At 34.7% G+C, this 18,636-nt stretch overlaps 2 protein-coding genes across 2 annotated transcripts in view; one reads left to right on the forward strand and one right to left on the reverse strand.

Annotated features, from left to right (window-relative positions):
* Positions 1–8,590: 8,590 nt before the first annotated feature.
* Positions 8,591–10,667, reverse strand: LOC141398496 (uncharacterized). The gene is made up of 2 exons (XM_073975782.1): positions 9,039–10,667; positions 8,591–8,596 (listed from the first exon to the last, which is right to left on the reverse strand). Exons 1-2 carry the CDS (start codon positions 10,665–10,667, stop codon positions 8,591–8,593), a joined length of 1,635 nt encoding a protein of 544 aa, XP_073831883.1.
* Positions 10,668–11,454: 787 nt separating this feature from the next.
* LOC141397442 (gamma-aminobutyric acid receptor subunit alpha-2) overlaps positions 11,455–18,636 on the forward strand; it is a 37,123-nt gene continuing 29,941 nt past the window's right edge. Inside the window, exon 1 of the mRNA XM_073973596.1 lies at positions 11,455–11,622. Coding sequence (XP_073829697.1) covers positions 11,585–11,622 — 38 coding nt within the window. The 5' untranslated portion in view covers positions 11,455–11,584. The remainder of the gene's footprint in view (positions 11,623–18,636) is intronic.

Consider the following 18,636-nt stretch of genomic DNA (forward strand, 5'->3'; position numbering starts at 1 on the left):
AACTAAAGGTGTCACATACAATACCCAATGAGTTTCACTACATTTATCATGTTAATTAATTACATGAGTTTTGATTCACGTTATGATCAGTGCTCATTGTAAAGAAATCATCTTAATTGTTGCCATTTTTCTATAATAAATTGTTATACCATTGGGAACTGTTTGCTGACTCAGATTATTATAGGATAAGTTTATTATATTAGCATCTAATGAATTGTTATTTATACCATGCCTTTGTCAAATTTTCTGATTGATCATTGTTGCTATTCTTAATCTATAATTCTGTTGAATATTTATCAAATTTATATGTCGAATTTTATTTGGGTGACACCCCATTTTCACAACTTTTGCTTTCTATCCTTAATGTTTGTGTTAAGCAATCAATTTACATGAGAATAAATATCACAATGAATTCCGAGTAGACATTTCATGACTGTTTGATTCGCTCCTGGTGCAAGAGCTTGCTAAAATATATTTGGGGGTTACAGCTTCGCGTTGTAAAAGTGTAATGGGTTTCTTTCACCGCTGTGACCACGGTCGGGTGGGCAGTAGAGCACATCAACATCTGTTGCTCTGTATCGTTTAAAAAGTTTTTATTTTATCTACACTTCTTTCTCTTGTTCCAAATGTTTTCTAGACTTCAGTTTCAAGCTCGTTCTATAATGATCTTACTGTACTATGTCCCTATCTTGGACTACACTCAAAAGAAAATGTTAGTGCACGCATGATAAAAATATGTATTTATAGTAGCACAGTGGCAAATTTCAGCTTGGCAGTCTTCCGAACCCATCCCACCGACGAGCTCCAAGGCCGTGTAAATGCGTGCGACTGTTCAGTTAAAGTTGAAAACCTACACCAGCCTCAATATGCCTTCGTTGTATGCTACAGTTGTAAAAATCACAGGGTTTATCTCTTAAGCGTAAAAATGTTGTACGCTCGTGTAATGGTATTATAATTCAGCTTAGACATTTCTTGGCGTATATTTTTGGCAATCTCGAGTTGAAACCATTTGCAATAGAATGCTGATTTTTGGAAAAGTTGTTGGACCTCACGCCACTTTTCCTTTCAGGCTCCCTCCAATTTTTAAAACGAACAAGTAACTTTGGCGTTGGAAGAGCTGCACAGTGGGAAAAAGCTGATCTAGGGTGTAGAAAATAAAAGTCGATGTTTTGCTGTATGTTTATCCATAATTAGATTGACAATTTTACTTAATTTATTGATATATTTGGCCGATTTGTAATATCTATATATATAAAAGAGCTCAGTGAGTGAGTGAGTGAGTGAGTGACTGACATATCATCGCCCAGACGAAACCGCTGAAGCTAGAAAGCTGAAATTTTGACTGTGGGTTGCTGTCGGTGTGTAGGGGTGAGATAAGGCTGGGTTTTTGGAAATTCGACCTAGAAGGGTACGAAAAGTACTAAAAGGTACTAAATATGGTACCCTTTGTATTAGGCAAACGGGAAGAGCTAGAATTCTGAAATTTGGAATGAGGGTAACTGATGGAGAGTTAGAAAGATGTATCAAAGGGTTTTTGGAAATTCGACCTATAAGTGTACGAAAAGTTACTAAATTTGGTACCAATTGTATATTTTGAGCGGATATAGCTACAATCTTCATATTTTGTATGGGAATCAAGTTTGGGAAGTGGCGCTGATAATAGGAAGTTCGTACTTATGTGTACGAGTAGTACTAAATGGTACTAAATTTGGTACAATTTGGATTTGGGTGAACGGATAGAGTTGAAAAACTGAAATTTGAAATTTAGATTACCGTTGAAGTGTACGATTGAGATATCGGGGTAGTTTTGGAAATTCATACTTATGTGTACGAAAAGTACTAAATGGTACCAAATTTGGTACAATTTGGATTTAAACAGACATGGAAACCTGAAATTTGGAATTAATATTACTGATGAAGTGAAGGATTGAGGTAGCTTTGGAAATTCTTACTTATGGGTACGAAAAGTAGTAAACGGTACTAAATTTGGTACAAATTGGATTTGGGTGAACGGATAGAGCTGGAATCCTGAAATTTGGAATTTAATTACTTTTGGAGTGTATGATTGAGTTAGTCGTGGAGATGCATACTTATGGGCACGGAAAGTACTAAATGGTACTAAATTTGGTACAATTTAAATTTAGTTGAACGGATAGAGTTGAAATCCTGAAAGTTCGAATTAAGGTTGTTGATGGATTGAGGTAGTTTTGGAAATTCATACTTATGGGTACGGAAAGTACAAAATGTACTAAATTTGGTACAATTTATATTTGGGTGAACGGATAGAGTTGGAATCCTGAAATTTGGAATTAAGATTACTCATGGAGTGTAGGATTGAGGAAGTTTTGGAAATTCGTACTTATGGGTACGGAATGTACTAAATTTGGTACAATTTGGATTTGGGTGAACGGATAGAGCTGGAATCCTGAAATTTGGAATTTAATTACTTTTGGAGTGTAGGATTGAGTTAGTCTTGGAAATTCGTACTTATGGGTACGGAAAGTAATAAATATGGTACAATTAAAATTTAGTTGAACGGATAGAGTTGGAATCCTGAAATTTCGAATTAAGGTTACTATTGGAGTGTGGGATTGAGGAAGTTTTGGAAATTCGAACTGATGGGTACGGAAAGTACTAAATGGTACTAAATATGGTACAATTTAAATTTAGGTGGACGGATAGAGCTGGAGTCCTGAAATTTGGGTTTAAGATTACTTATGGAGTATAGGATTGAGGTAGTTTCGGAAATTCGTACTTATGGGTACGGAAAGTACTAAATGGTACTAAGTTTAGTACATTTTGGATTTGGGTGTACAGATAAAGCTGGAATCCTGAAATTTATAATTAAGATTACTTATGGAGTGTAGCATTGAGATAGCTTTGGAAATTCGTACTTATGGGTACGAAAATTAATAAATTGTACTAAATTTGGTAAAATTTAGTTTTGGGTGGACGGATAGGGTTGGAATTCTGAAATTCGCAATTACTGTTGGAGATAGTTATTGAAATTCGTACTTTTATACGAAAAGTATTAATGGTATTATGAATAGAAGTGGCATTCGGAAATTTGGTATTATAGCCGCTATTGGTGTGTAGGGTTGAGATATGGATGTGGTTGTGGATTTAGGTACAACAAGTGTACGTAAATTACTAAATGGCACAGAATTTGGTCCATATTGTTATTGTGTAAAGGGGTAGAGCTGAAATTGTGAAATTTGTATTAGTATAGCAGTTGACGTTTAGAGTGGAGATAGAGGAAAAGTTTTGGAAATTCGTACTAATGTACACGAAAAATACTAAATCGCGGTTTGGACATAGTTTTTGATAAAAGAAAGTAATTTTTGAAACTTATACATACTATAAGTACTAAATTTGGTACCAGTTTGGTGTTGCATGATGGGATATAGGTGGAATTCCGAATTGTTGTATGGGGGATTGTGTTGGTGTTTAGATAAGGATTTTTTGAAATGCATACAAATTCTAAAATTAGGCTGAGGGCTGGATGATTTATTGAGAAATACGAAATGTACTAAATGCTTTTAAATTTGACGTTGGGTGTAGCAATGAAGATGGAATTATATCATTAGTGCGTGAAAAGTAAACAATTGCAATAAATTTGGTGTAGATGTGAAATTCTGATATATTATTGATTTGTCAGGTTCATTGTTAGAGGTGGTCGTACAATAAGTGTACTAGAATTATTAAATAATACTAAATATTGAAGCACTGGTACTGGGTGAATCGATAAATGAAATTTGTTATGAGGATAACTGTTGAGATTGGATCAGAATGTTGATTTAAATCCGCCTTTAAATGTATGAAAGGTAGAGCCAAAACTGTAACATTTGAGCTAAGGTCCTGGATTTTAAAAATTGTACTGAATAATGTACTAATGTTTCTAGGTTAACACGAATTTGGTTTCTAAATAATGTACTGAAATCAAAAAGTCAAACGTACCTTTTCAACAAAATTGTTTTTATCTTTGTTGTCTATTCTAAACGTTATTGTAAGTTCACTTGAAAAGGTAGATCTATGCGGCTAATGTTTTACAAGAAGGTTTTTACATCCTGAGAAAAAAGGCCGAAAATAAAATGTCTCAAAAATTAACTGTTATATAGGGTAACATCTTCTGAATAATGGTTTTCTACATTTTGATATCACAAATTCCAAAATTCGGTTGGAAAATATGGATCAAATTTTCAAAATACCCATACCGTTCTAATAAAACATGGACTGGAATTTAAAATGTAGGCCGCTGTTGAAGTGTAGAGGTCTTTTTTTGAAATTTGAACAAAACGTATACGAGCAGTACTTGAAAGAAATTAAATATCAATTCAAATAGGTATTAGTACATCAAATTTTTCAGTGTTCTCCATACTAAATATTGTTTATTTGTATATTATTCCTTTTCCGCTTACGAAGTAGCGGGCATTTTGCTAGTATATATATATGTGTGTATATATATATATATTATAACTCCCATAGGGCGGTGCCTCCCGATTTACGTAATTTTGATGATTTTAGCCCCATAATCCAGCTGAAATGGCTGAAATTTTTTATTTAGTCTTCGTTGGGGATATAAAATATTCCGACAGAGAATTGTCGGTACAGGCCCATAGGAAGGTAGCTCCATATTTTCGCACTTTTGAAGATTTTAGCCGCATTGTCCAACTAAAATGGCTGAAATTTTTTATTTAGTCTTCATTGGGGATATAAAATATTGTAACAGAGAATTGTCGGTATAGGTATAATTTTTGATATAGCCCCCATAGGAAGGTACCGCCCGATTTTGGTAATTTTAAAGATTTCATCCGCATCATCCAGCTGAAATTTGGCATTTAGTCTTTGTTGGGGGTATAAAATATTCCGACAGAGAATTGTGGGTACAGGTCCACTTTTTTATATAGCCCCCATAGAAAGGTACCCCCGATTTTCGGTATTTTTTCAATTTCACCCACATCATCCAAACGAAATGGCTGAAATCTGATTTGAATATACATAATTTATGGTGGAGGGTGTAATAAGAGTTCAAAATCACCCCATTCTGCACTTTTGGGTACAAAAAAATTTGTATTTAACAGTTTGTTTGGAGACGCATCACTGCATTAATTTTCCTACTTCCACCCGTATCGTGGGAACCATACGACGGACTTTTTCATTTTCTAATTTTTTATCTGCTATGCTGTGATCAATTCCAACTGATATTTGATCTTATTTATCAAAGTGTTTCCCATAATCGTAGTTTTATTTGAACCAAATTTAAAAAAAGCTTTGTTCCCGAATTGACATATTTCTTAAAATTTGCTATAAAACCAAAAGTCGCAGGAAGTCACAGGAAAAAATTTAAGACATTATTCTAGACAAGATACATAAAAAATTAAAAAATAACTAAAGCTAAACTCGACTAATTCCCATACTAAACCCCTATTTTAATTTGAAGAATTTAGAAAAAATGGGCCTTACATTTATTTAGCCAGAAACATCTAAATTAAAATAACTTATGGGTTACAAATTTATTTAATTTATTTAAATACCATTGCGGTATATCAGAAATACAAATATATTCAAAGAATTCTCAGGTCTATCGCAATTTTACAGCTAAAAAAGGTCATCGTTAACATTGTAAAAAATATCAATTTTAAATGTACCGTTATTTCGTTCTGACTAACTATTCCTAATTATTACATATGCCATTGAGTACAGTCAACACTGTAGTTCAATACTGTACTAGTTTTTCCGTAAAGTTTTAACAGCGTATCAAACAAATATAATTTTTGATTCTTTAAATTTAAAATTTAATTTAAATCAATTATTTTTTGTATTATTTTTACGTACGTCTTATTTCTTCGAGATGTTTTATGGAAAGGCATCAACCTTTAAATTGCTTTTTCTTCTCCCTAGTGAAGGTAATGAGTGATTAATAATGATAACACTGTGAACCGAAATTTTGGGGGGTGGAAAATTCCTATTGGAGATGAAAGCCCTTGGTGAGTATATACAGAACCCTGAAGGACAGATTCGCCGTGAGTCGAACTTTCGCGATATGGCGTGATGAATATTTTGCTGGAGACCCTAAAAGCCATCTGGAATGAGCGTTATATCTTTGTTCGCTGTTGTTTAATCTTATATTTAAGATGACATGTCTTCAGTCAAATTAAATGAGGATTTTTTTTCGTAGAACATTTCGAGCTTCTAACATGCTTCCTTCAATGTCCTTTTCGTCCTTTATTTCAAGAACCGCAATAAAAGTGGCACAAGATGAAATTTTTCAGTTTCGGAATATTCTACAAAAATGTCGCTCGGAAGATTTTAGGTACGGTTCCCAAAGACATAAAATCGATAAAATCTTGTTTAAGCGGTCGTTTTTCACTTTTACCCGAATCTTGCTCAGACAGCCCTATATCTATTTATTTCAATACATTATTGTTAACCTATTGATGACCTAGAATTCTCGGAGTCATTAAAACAGTTGTATCTTGTTTTGCTAAGCACGTTAATTTCATTATTTTTTGGAATAAATATCCGGATATCCGAATTATGGAACCGGTTATTCTGATAATAAACCGAATTTTTATCCGGGTTTTATGAACCGAATAACCGTATATATATATCATTAGAAAGCTATTAAAATTGTCCAACAGATGTGACTAATATGCATTAGACGTTTTAAGCGGTTATGGTGCTGGAACAAAAAAACCGTATTTTTGAACCGTTTCTTAACGTTTGTGAGGATACATACCTGTGCGTGAAAAAAAATTATGATCATGACCTGGGGGGTGGAAAATTCTTTTTGGAGGTGAAAGCCCTTGGTGTGGACATACAGAACCCTGAAGGGCAGATCCGCCGTGAGTCGAACCTTTGTGTTATGGCGGGTTGAATTCTGGGATGGTGACCCATTATTGCAAGCGTAAAAAGCTACGTAACTGAATTTCAAGTGGGTTTAGGGTGCTACTGGGACAGTATGTGCTAAGTCAAATCGTTTTAAGACGATTTCTGTAGAACATTTAGTGTCTTACTCTTATCCTGATTTGTTGTTTATGTCCTTTTTGTTGAAGAAGGTATTAAAATATACTTTAAAAAAAGGAAATATACAATTTCAGGGTTAAAATATTAAAACAAAACAAAAAAAAACCTCAGCCGATTTGGCTAGGGCATATCACGAAAATAATCTTACGCCGACATAGCACATACTGTTCCAGTAGCACCCTAAACCCACTTGAAATTCAGTTACGTTGCTTTTTACGCTTGCAATAATGGGTCACCATCCCAGAATTCAACCCGCCATAACACAAAGGTTCGACTCACGGCGGATCTGCCCTTCAGGGCTCTGTATGTCCACACCAAGGGCTTTCACCTCCAAAAAGAATTTTCCACCCCCAGGTCATGATCATAATTTTTTTCACGCACAGGTATGTATCCTCACAAACGTTAAGAAACGGTTCAAAAATACGGTTTTTTTGTTCCAGCACCATAACCGCTTAAAACGTCTAATGCATATTAGTCACATCTGTTGGACAATTTTAATAGCTTTCTAATGATATACATATACGGTTATTCGGTTCATAAAACCGGGATAAAAATTCGGTTTTAATATCAGAATAACCGGTTCCATAATTCGGATATCCGGATATTTATTTCAAAAAATAATGAAATAAACGTGCTTAGCAAAACAAGATACAACTGTTTTAATGACTCCGAGAATTCTAGGTCATCAATAGGTTAACAATAATGTATTGAAATAAATAGATATAGGGCTGTCTGAGCAAGATTCGGGTAAAAGTGAAAAACGACCGCCTAAACAAGATTTTATCCATTTTATGTCTTCGGGAACCGTACCTAAAATCTTCCGAGCGACATTTTTGTAGAATATTCCGAAGCTGAAAAATGTCATCTTGTGCCACTTTTATTGCTGTTCTTGAAATAAAGGACGAAAAGGACATTGAAGGAAGCATGTTAGAAGCTCGAAATGTTCTACGAAAAAAATCCTCATTTGATTTGACTGAAGACATGTCATCTTAAATATAAGCTTAAACAACAGCGAACAATGATATAACGCTCATTCCAGATGGCTTTTAGGGTCTCCAGCAAAATATTCATCACGCCATATCGCGAAAGTTCGACTCACGGCGAATCTGTCCTTCGGGGTTCTGTATATACTCACCAAGGGCTTTCATCTCCAATAGGAATTTTCCACCCCCAGACTTTGAGCTCCATTTTGTTGCACAGTGTAATCGATAACATGATCAGTGTTCAGTAAATAAATAACATACAAACTAAAAATCATTATAGCGTTTCTTAGGGTTGCCCCTGAACTGAACTGAAATATTATCATCTAAATTCACAAATTACACAAAACCACAGTACACAACTACACAACGTGGCGCCAATATCTCAGAAATTACATATGTTGGCTTAATCTTATTTCTTCGAAAACCACAGATTTAGTCTGTTCACTTTATTTTGATTAGTATGGACATACAAAGCTCCGAATAGAAAGCATATAAATATTTTTCGTGATGCCCAAAGCTTTATTACATATCAACTCTTAACACGAACTCATATAAACCTATATGAAACCTAATACAGACATTCATTTCTGGAAAAAAAAAAATTGGTCGTTCGAGAGATAATTTCAAGTAAAATGACTTATCTACTCGCACATAAAATATTTTTCGATGAATTAAAAAAACACAATTTCCTAGAAACAAATTAATCGCACATATAAAGATGTGTTTTAAAAGTAAAGTAATTTGTGCCACAAGATATAAATTGAAATAAATTAAAATGTGTTTCAATTAAAATTCTTTAATGAGATTTATTTTATTTTCCAAAATTACACACAGAGCACTAAATTATTTACATTTTCTATAAATTCAATAATATACAATAAATATACGAAAGCGTTTGAGAAATGGTCTTAAATTTTCCAAAACGAAGGCAAGCGTTGCAAGTGTGTAACCTCCACCCAATACATACCATCCAAATTGAAAGTGTTCCAATAATAATGGACGGGTTACTTGAAAATCTGATTTTCTTACCGTTAGCATGCCCGAACAATAGGCATCATCAATGGAATCTTTAGCCCATTTTTCAATTAGGCCAGCGTCAGCACAGCGCAGCAGAAAACGATTCAATGGCAATTCAAATTGGGAATGTGGAGGCATAACAAATCCAAACGGCACTGTATTGATGCACTCTTCGACCATGTGTTTGGTGGGTTTGAGAAGATGTTTTTCTTGATTCAAAACAAATTGTATGCGATCGATGAGCGATGAAAAAGTTAACATGGGTTTCAATTCTAATATTTCTGGCAATAGGTCCGCGGCTAAACGAGGTTTTATCAGATCAGCAAATCCCTTGGGAAGGCCACGATTTTCCAAAATACTTGGTACATCATAGTCAATGGTTTCTATCGCCATGTTTCGTTTTACCAAATCGTCTAAAGTTGAAATCTGTTTACGAAAATTTAAGCCAGAAAAGAAACTCGTCAGTGATGCCAGATACAGATTTGAGAGAATAAACGCCAACGGTACTATCTGCATGAACCACAACAGGTGATACCATCGCACACTTTTACTACAGCAATTGCCGGGAAGGGGAAGAAATGCCAACACTCGAAATACTTCTAAGAAAGTTCGACCTACATCCATTTGATTGCAATTGCAACGCCTATGAGTGCTGGTCCAATTCAAGAGACGTGCCACACTCAACCACACCCATGATCCCAGGACACACAACCACACATCTGTGTTAAAGGGCATAATAAAATATTTATATTTTTCTAATTCTTTTGCCGATGGCACGACAATACATCTTCGCAACATACGAATAGGATAGCTGATTTGGACACCTTTATGCGGCACATAAGGATTAACAGACACTTCGACGTCTCCATCATTAATTTGTTTTAAAATTTCCAAGATGTTCAGTGTCTTATTCGGAAAGTAATAACTCAAATACAAACTGGCATTGTACTCTTTGAGAAACGCTCTAAAAATATTGGCAACATATCCCGCCAGAGGTTGCTGTTTTTTTCCCTTACATTGATTCCTTTCGTATACCCTTGGTGGATCGTATTGGGCTGTGGCTTTAATTTGATAACCATGGAGATTGCGAAATTTGTCCGGAAATAAGTTAATGGTTCTGGAATTGCTGCTGTTAAAAACTTGGGGCTCTAAAAATGGGTTATAATTATACACCTGAAAGGCGTGCTCAGTGGGTAACTGGCGATCCACAAGAATGAGTGTGTTAATAAGTCCCCTCTGCCAACACCATTCAAAATGTTCGCCAAGATTTAATTGAGACCTTTTACCATTTGGTGCGGTAGTTATAAATACTCCACGTACCCTGCTTTGCATCTCTGATAGCAGATTGTTCATGTGATTCCAAAACTCTTTGCGACGTAGATTTCCAATGGCGATAAAAAAGAGTTTACTGTTAACACCCGCATCATTTTTTAAACTCATTTCTCCAGTGTGTTCGGTAATCACTATTTTCGGTGTACTCCATATTTCTGCAGCTCGAATATAGTCTTCAACATCATAGGTGTTTCCGAAATACACCAATGTTTGAATGTCATGAGTATAGTGAGCCCGAGATATTATGTAATTTAATTCGCGCAAATGCCACGAATTAAAAGTGAAATTTAAAAATAATTCCAATGTCATTGCGGGCTTCCAACGGACTAAATAGGCACTCAAAAATGGTTGCAATAATTTTATTGCACCACACATGCAATTTTAATTTTTGGATGAAGTACATTTATTGACAGGTATTAGAAGCAGGTCAAAGCATTTGTCATATGCTTATGATTAAAGTTTATAGTTTAAGAATAAATCTGTAAGATATCAAAACTTCAATAATCGGAGAAACTGAGCTGTAAATGCAATTTGTTTCCATTATCAATGTTTTGAATTCTTTTATTGGGATGTTTGCTGAAAAGGTCAAAACAAGATTGAGATGAGTTTCAGAGGATCTGAAAACAACAAAACCCAGCTAGATTTTTTTTGTCGTTTGGTTCAGTGGTAGTTTTTTTAGCTTAAAAATGTTGCACAGCATTATCAGTGTCACGATTATAGACCTGCTCCCAACATACGGTGTCAAAATGTCCATCTTTACACACATTCCTCGGTTTTTAATCAAACTAAAATATTAAAATATCTAATTTGTTGTTCAAATATAAAGCGTTCCAAACAACAAATCACATTATGAATGAATGTAATCCATAAAGCGGAATTCTGGCGCATGCGATTCCCACATAACTTCCACACAACCGAGTACAATGTACTTCAAAGAAAACATGTGAAATAAGTGTCACAAACCCAGTACCATGAATTTATGTTTGCGCGCCAAAAATCCAACACATCATTTCTTGTGAGATCCTTTAGACAGTTACTTCCTTACGACCACACCGGTGGCAGAGCGGCACCTTACACTTTGAGACATTTTCGATTCAGTCTTAGTTGAACTGCAGACATCCGTGTATTAAATACTAGACGCATAAGAAAAACGGCTAAACTCACAAAAAAATAGAAAACATTAGCAAAAAAATCTGTTGTCGTTATCAGTGTTCGACGTGAAGAAAATGTTTATTTGTAAACGTCCTTTGTTAATTTTGTGGTGGTGAGTGTTAAATCGCTATGCAACCAGCTTCTTTATTGAATATGGAGTGTGTTTGAGTGAATTACAAAGTTAATGAGTTTCACATCCGCCGATAACCAAAATAACATCATAAAATGTACATATGTACATACATGTCACAATGTTCCTGATGTTAATTTACGTGATGTCGCCGCCTCTTTGCTCTCATCGACGATTATTTTGTTTTCCAGTGCATGTAACGTCTCCACTGTAAATTAGCAAAGTTGTCAGATGCTTTTAAGGCTACTTCATCATACTTATTAATAATATTTTGACAATGTCTAGTGTCGTTTCCAATAAATTTTCTGTAAACGTGGTGTGATTTTAAAGTGCTAATACACTCAAATCGGATTACAATGTCCTGCGTACTTGGAAACTTTGAATGAATTCCATGATGTAAAACGTTGGACAAAATATTGAATGCAAACAGAAATGACAATATTGAAAACAAAATGTAAAATAAAATTGAAATATTTAGTGACAAGCCTTATTAAATTCAACATAATCCGGTGACGATGAATCTATGAGAAAAATCTAACCAATTAAAACCAACCAACAATTCAAAAAGTATATACCCTAATAAACAAATGAAAACCGTTAGGGCTAAGACCCGTTGCAGGAATTTTCTCAAATCACAGTTTTCATAGGCTGTTTCTGTTGTTCCTCTATGAAAGGACAAGCAATAGTTAACCTACGATCCATAACCTGGTTCCCGGGTACTTTTTTGAACTTTAAAGTGCTGCTGTTCCTTTATTATTGAAGCTATCAACATGAAACTCCGGATCATCAGAGATTTCGGCTAAACTTAGAGACTGGATAAAAGTTGATCAAATTTTGTTAAATATATTAACTAAAAAATGAGTTTAAAGTTGTTGTATACGGGGGTCCATAACCAGGTACCCGGGTACTTTTTGAACTTTAAAGTGCTGCTGTTCCTTTATTATTGAAGATATCAACATGAAACTCCGGATCATCAGAGATTTCGGCTAAACTTAGAGACTGGATAAAAGTTTATCAAATTTGGTTAAATATATTAATTAAAAAATGACTTTAAAGTTTTTGTATACGGGGGTCCATGACCAGGGTACCCGGGTACACAAATAAAAAAACCCAACATTTTCTACCTAAAAACACAAAACCAGTCCTTTTTTTGTTAGCCTTTCTAGCCTAGAAACTGCACATAGAAACCAATTTTATCTTGAAAAACATGAAATTTGTACAGTTGAGATGTAAAAAACTAAGCGATTTTAATAATTTGTACATATAAATATTATTTTATTTGAATATAAACGAAAAAAAAACTTCATTTGGGTACCCTGGTTATGGACTCCCGTTCGTCCAGGTGGTTATGGAATGTTTTCTACCTACGATTTTTTAAGTATAATCAACGCATGGTTTGATTAAAACTGATATTGCAAAAATTAAGTCCAAAATCCTCAATTTGTTACAAAATAAAAAAAGTTTTAAGCGGAGATTGAGAGAATCTCCGGAAATATGAGTTTACCGAATAAAAACCAATTAAGAAAGTATCAGTCAACTGTGCTGACGAGATATGCCTCAACCTCTCGCGAAAAAATAAACAAACACAATATTATACTGTATATAAGTTTGCTTCAAAGTACCACGAGTTTGCTTCAAAATACTTGGAATCTGTAGGTACCGTAATGTGGGGCTAGACCAAATCATTGACATATATTACTAAAATAAACTTCTGATTCATAGGGAACCCGAAATATTAAATTACGTTAAACTAAGATTAGAAGAAGTTTTTGAAAAAGTCAAACGTATCTTAAAAGTCAAACGTATCCCGGACTTTCGGAATTTTTCGGGGCAATTAATAGACTATGGGATGGATTTATCGGAGTATTTTGTAAAGCAAAAAAAATTAAAATTGATATTAAAAGTGGAATAAATTGAACAATAAAATAAATAGTATTGTAATAAAAAATAATGCAGTAGTAATATAAAAACTGCATCCTATAATGCTTTTGCAGGAACATGTATTTTACAGGAACAACACTGGGAGCAAAGAGTCCCGTACCAAAAAAGCTAATTTTTAAACAAGACAACTAAACACCTTCGAAAGGCAACTAAATAACTTGTACATTTAGTATTTTTTATTTTGTTCGACCGATAACACAATCGGTGAATAAAGAACGTTCAATTTCGGTCTACGTGCAGAAGAATTCTAGGTCAAAGTAAGACTTTTTATACCCTACACCACAATGTGGAAAGGGTATTATAAGTTTGTTTTGGTAAAAATTCATGTAACACTGCGAAATATTCGTCGGAGACCCCCAATGTGGTATACCAATCTTCACATCTCGACGAGATAAAGCGATTTTGATATGTGTGTGTGTGTCCGTCCGTCTGTCTGTCCATTATAAATTGTAAACACGCTCCAGGCCGCAATTATGGACCGATCGTCACGAAATTTTGTATGGAGGTCGGGTTCAGGCCAGAATAGATCCCTGTTCTTATTGGTGATGATCGAGAAATATTTAGCACAATTTTATATAAGGTAAGAGTATATGACAGAGAAGAAGCTTGCAATTTGAGATGGCGATCAGATAGTATTTAGAGGGTTAAATGGACCACAACTTTTGTGTGAAAATTGTGAAAATTTTTAATATACAACATATATCTTTATTCCTGGAAGATACATTCCGGACAAGTAAGCTACCCTTGGAAATGGAACGCTTGACCTTTCAATTGATGCCAGTTGTGTTGGTGTGCATGATCAGATAACAGAGTTACATCCCAATATTTTCAGTTATTCGTATATAGTGTAATCATAAACTCGTTAGAGGTCGCAATTTTACCCCAATAGTCACGAAATTTTTCACCGGGTAAGAGTTTAGGTCAAAGAAGATGCCTACAATTTTGAATGATAATCTGATATTATTTAGCGGGTGAAATGGACCATTACTTTTGTATGAAAAATATAAAAATTTTATTTTTGGTCGATATTTAAGTTCTTTGCGGACATATATCGGCAAAGTAGCCTACATATGGAAAAAAACGACTGACCTTTCAAAATTGCAAATTGCAATGAAGTGTTTGCTAGATAACGGTCCTACTGCTTAATATATAATGGGTTCTGTGTAGAGAGTCGCATTTTCATCCCATGCTATAAATTGTCTCTATCATTCCCAGTTTTTACATCATTGGATTTTTATACCCTACACCGCAATGTGGAAATTTGGAGTTTCACAGTTCACAATTTTTTTAAAAATGGATATTTTTAATTTTTAAGATTTTAAGGTATTTGATGATACCGCAAAAGCATGCATTTCGACTACAGTGGGCAGCGCAAACTGCTTAATAACAAGTATCAGTCAGCTGTGTCGATAGGGATATACCCTCAGCCACGTACCTAAAGAATAGAAGTTAACAAAATACTCTCGACGTCTTTAGAGAGTTTTGTAGCTTTTCGATCAATTTCTTTGGAAGTATGGACTTGCCCCCTAATAAAATGTAACGTCAATGAACAAGGGCTGCAAGGGTAACATGTTGCAAAAAAATTCAAAACGATCCGAGACGAGTCCTTAAACTGCACTATTTCCTAAATTTGTGAGGGATGTTTCCGAAGGAGTGGTCCAATGTAGTCCATATTCGGACCTTATACAAGTCTGTAAGAAATAAGACGATTTTCAAAGTTTGCACCGAATCCGTTCCTCCCTCTGAGGGGTTTTTTTACACACTTGTCAGCTTAGTAGCTTTAGGCAGTGTTTTCTAAAGCATAATTTCACTATCGTAAAGGGGACGCAAGAAAACCCTGTTGAAATATATATATATATATATAGGGCATATTGGAACCTGATCTATGCCTTGAGTTAATATTACCATATGCAAAGTTTGGCCCAATTCGGTTACTCTCTTCTAAATATTTTGAACTTTTGTGGAGTGTACCGATATGGCCTATCTTCGAACTTAAACTAAGTTTGGCCAGAGGCTAAAGGTATAAAAACAGTAAAAAATGGATGAAAAAATACATTTTTGTTCTCAATAACTGACAATAACCCCTAAATGTAGTGTAGGACGTCGTTTGGACTTGGCTATAAAAATGAGAGAATAAATGTATTAAATTAAATAAACATAACATATATGTTATCTTTAAAACGGTTTTAATACGCGATGAGTTAATACATATATGCAGTGGTGTAGGGTATCATATGGTCGGCCCGTCCGACTATAGCCCTCTCTTACTTGTTTTGTACTGTCTTTCATAAAAATATAAGTGTTTTTTGTGTTGTTTATACCTTCCTATATATTAACAAGTAAAAAAGTGTCAGTCGGCTTTGCCGACAGATATATTCCCTCAGCCAATGTGAAGCGCAACTTGTCCGATCGAATGTATTTAAGGCCTCTTCAGAATTTTGTGGCCCTTTTTGGACATTTGAACTTGCCGCAAAAATGTGGATTAGGAATTAACTGCACTAAGACACAAATGTTGAACTTTTATAGGGCAGGTACCCTTAGGGAGGACCGATAGGGCCATTTTAAAAGTTAAACTAAATTTTGTAAAATATTCCAAATATCCAAAGTTGGGACCAAATTGGTTGCCCCATTCAATTGATATCATCCTAGCATTTTAGTGAAATTTTTTAAATATTCGGGAGAAGTACCGAAAGTTGTGCACCGGTATTGCCCATGAAACTAACTGGATATAATATGACGAAGACCAAATGTTGGACCAAATCGGTTGAACAGTTCGACCGCCACATATGGTGACATAGGGGTTTTTAACACCTTTCGGGCTGTTTTCCCAAGAAAACTATTACCGTCGTAATGGAGGTATCGAATGCAAATCGCTTCAACAAAAATTAAAGTGATCCGAGAGCAGGTCTTAAAGTGAACTTATCCGAAATTTTATGTGAGAGGTACCAGAAGGAGTAGACAAATATAGTCCATATTCGAACCTGATCTATATCTGGTAGATATATTAGGATGTGCAAAGTATGGATTACATCGGTCACTCCCTTCAAGAGTTATAGTGCGCAAAATTTTTCGAAACATTTTTGAAGTTTTGTGGGGGAGGTACCTGAAGGATTGAACCGATATAGCCCATCTTCGAATTTAAACTATGTTTTGATAAAATTTACGAAGGCCAAATTTTGGACCGAATCGACAGATCCGTTCAAGAGTTATCTTGCGCTCCAACCACTACACAAGGTGTCATAGGGGCTTTTTGCACTTTCAGGCCATTTTCTCAGGAAGTATGGACTTGCCCCTGATGAAACTTGTACTGTCGTGTGGGGGGAAGTGAATAAAAGTTGTTGCAACAAAAATCAAAGCGATTCGAGAGCAGGTCCTAAACTGAACTTATCCGAAATTTTGTGTGGGAGGTACCCGAAGGAGTGGGCCGATTGAGTCCATATTGGAACCTTATCAAAGTCTGGTAGAAATTTAACGATGTGCAAAGTATGGACCAAATCGGTTACTCACTTCAAGAGTTATCATGCCCGCAAATTTTCCGAACATTTTGGAACTTTTGTGGGGGAGGTACCGGAAGGAGTGGAGCGATATAGCTCATCTTCGAACTTAAACTAAGTTTGGACAAAATATTACGAAAGCCAAAATTTAAACCGAATCGGTTCATCCGTTCGTGAGTTATCGTGCGCACCAGCCAGACAGACAGACAGACGGACGGACATTGCTAAATCAACTCCAAATTGTCTGAAACACATTTCGTCCAAACATACTTGGGGTCTAAAACCATTATTTCGATGAGGCACATTTTGCCCGTATGAAAGTGTATATACCCTTTCTAGCCTAAAGGCTGAGGGTATAAAAATGGTCAAATTCCAATAAATAAGCTGAATAAATACAAAAAAAAACTTTAAAAAATTTTTTGAAAAAAACTTTCAAAAATTTATAAGAAATACTCCTTGGGGTTTCATAGAACTCATACAAACACTTATATATTTAAAAATGTCGATTTGTGTAAAAATCTGTAATTAAAAGGGGAAACGGTGTAGAAAAATTAAAAAAAAAATGTTAACATACGGAACGGGACGGTACCAAAGTGTATATAGACTAAAAAATGACATCCTCGGGCATCTTCCTGTGAATAACAAACCTTGTTCCATATTGCTCCTTAAAAGTTCTACTCCACTAAATTTGGAATTTTACGAAAATGTAGTACCTGAGGAAAATTAAAGTAATTTATTAAAACTCTTATTACAGACAACAATCATATATACCTAACAAAAAACAGTGAACACAATATATATTATAGTTTCCGAGAAATAGCTATTTCTTCCTCCAGAAATTAGCAAACATTTTCCAAAATTGTGAAAAATTTCGTTTTTAGCAGCACGCCAAGCCCACACCTTCAAACATTTTGACCTATTTTTTTTGGTTTCTTAGTTTCAATGTGTTTACTATCGAATTCCAGAAATTAACAATCGGTGACAACAAAAAATGGGATTTTGGCCAGGGAAATCGATACCTGAACGTCTGTGCGTCGTTAGATTTTCGTTGTTGCGTTCTTTATATTGATTCAATTCAATTGAAACCTCTATAATACAGCATTTAATCACCAATTAAATTATATTATCATCAATTAAATCAATTTTATTTTAAACAACTCATTTTACAGAGGATTATTTTCCATATGTGGATAAATTCGCTTTAAAAAGTAACTTCAAACAGCCAGGAAAAAAAGAAATGCCGGGATTATGGAGTTAAGAAATCCCGATAAACAAAAGTTTTCACGATTCAAGATTTCGGGATCGCCATCCCTTGTTATTAGCTAGACGATAGATAGAAATTTGGCATGAAATGACTTTTAAAATGAGCAAAAAAATCAAAAAAAAAATAATATTGGAATAGCTGGAACCTTTTGCTAAATGTTTTTATTTGACCACAGTCGACAACTTACTTGGTAATAATTCAAAGCTCTGTCTTTTCTAGCAAGTGAAGTGATAATTAATATACCAAATAGATGAATAGTTGGAAGATCTTATCGTCTTTTGCAAAAACTCAGATATC

This window comes from Musca autumnalis, unplaced genomic scaffold (assembly GCF_047663935.1).
Source record: "Musca autumnalis isolate F117 unplaced genomic scaffold, ASM4766393v1 scaffold_3, whole genome shotgun sequence".
NCBI classification, from domain to species: Eukaryota; Metazoa; Arthropoda; class Insecta; order Diptera; family Muscidae; genus Musca; species Musca autumnalis.

Bases quoted from the DNA above. Each gene is read 5' to 3' on its own strand.
- LOC141398496 (XM_073975782.1), bottom strand. From the start codon at position 10,667: ATGACATTGGAATTATTTTTAAATTTCACTTTTAATTCGTGGCATTTG.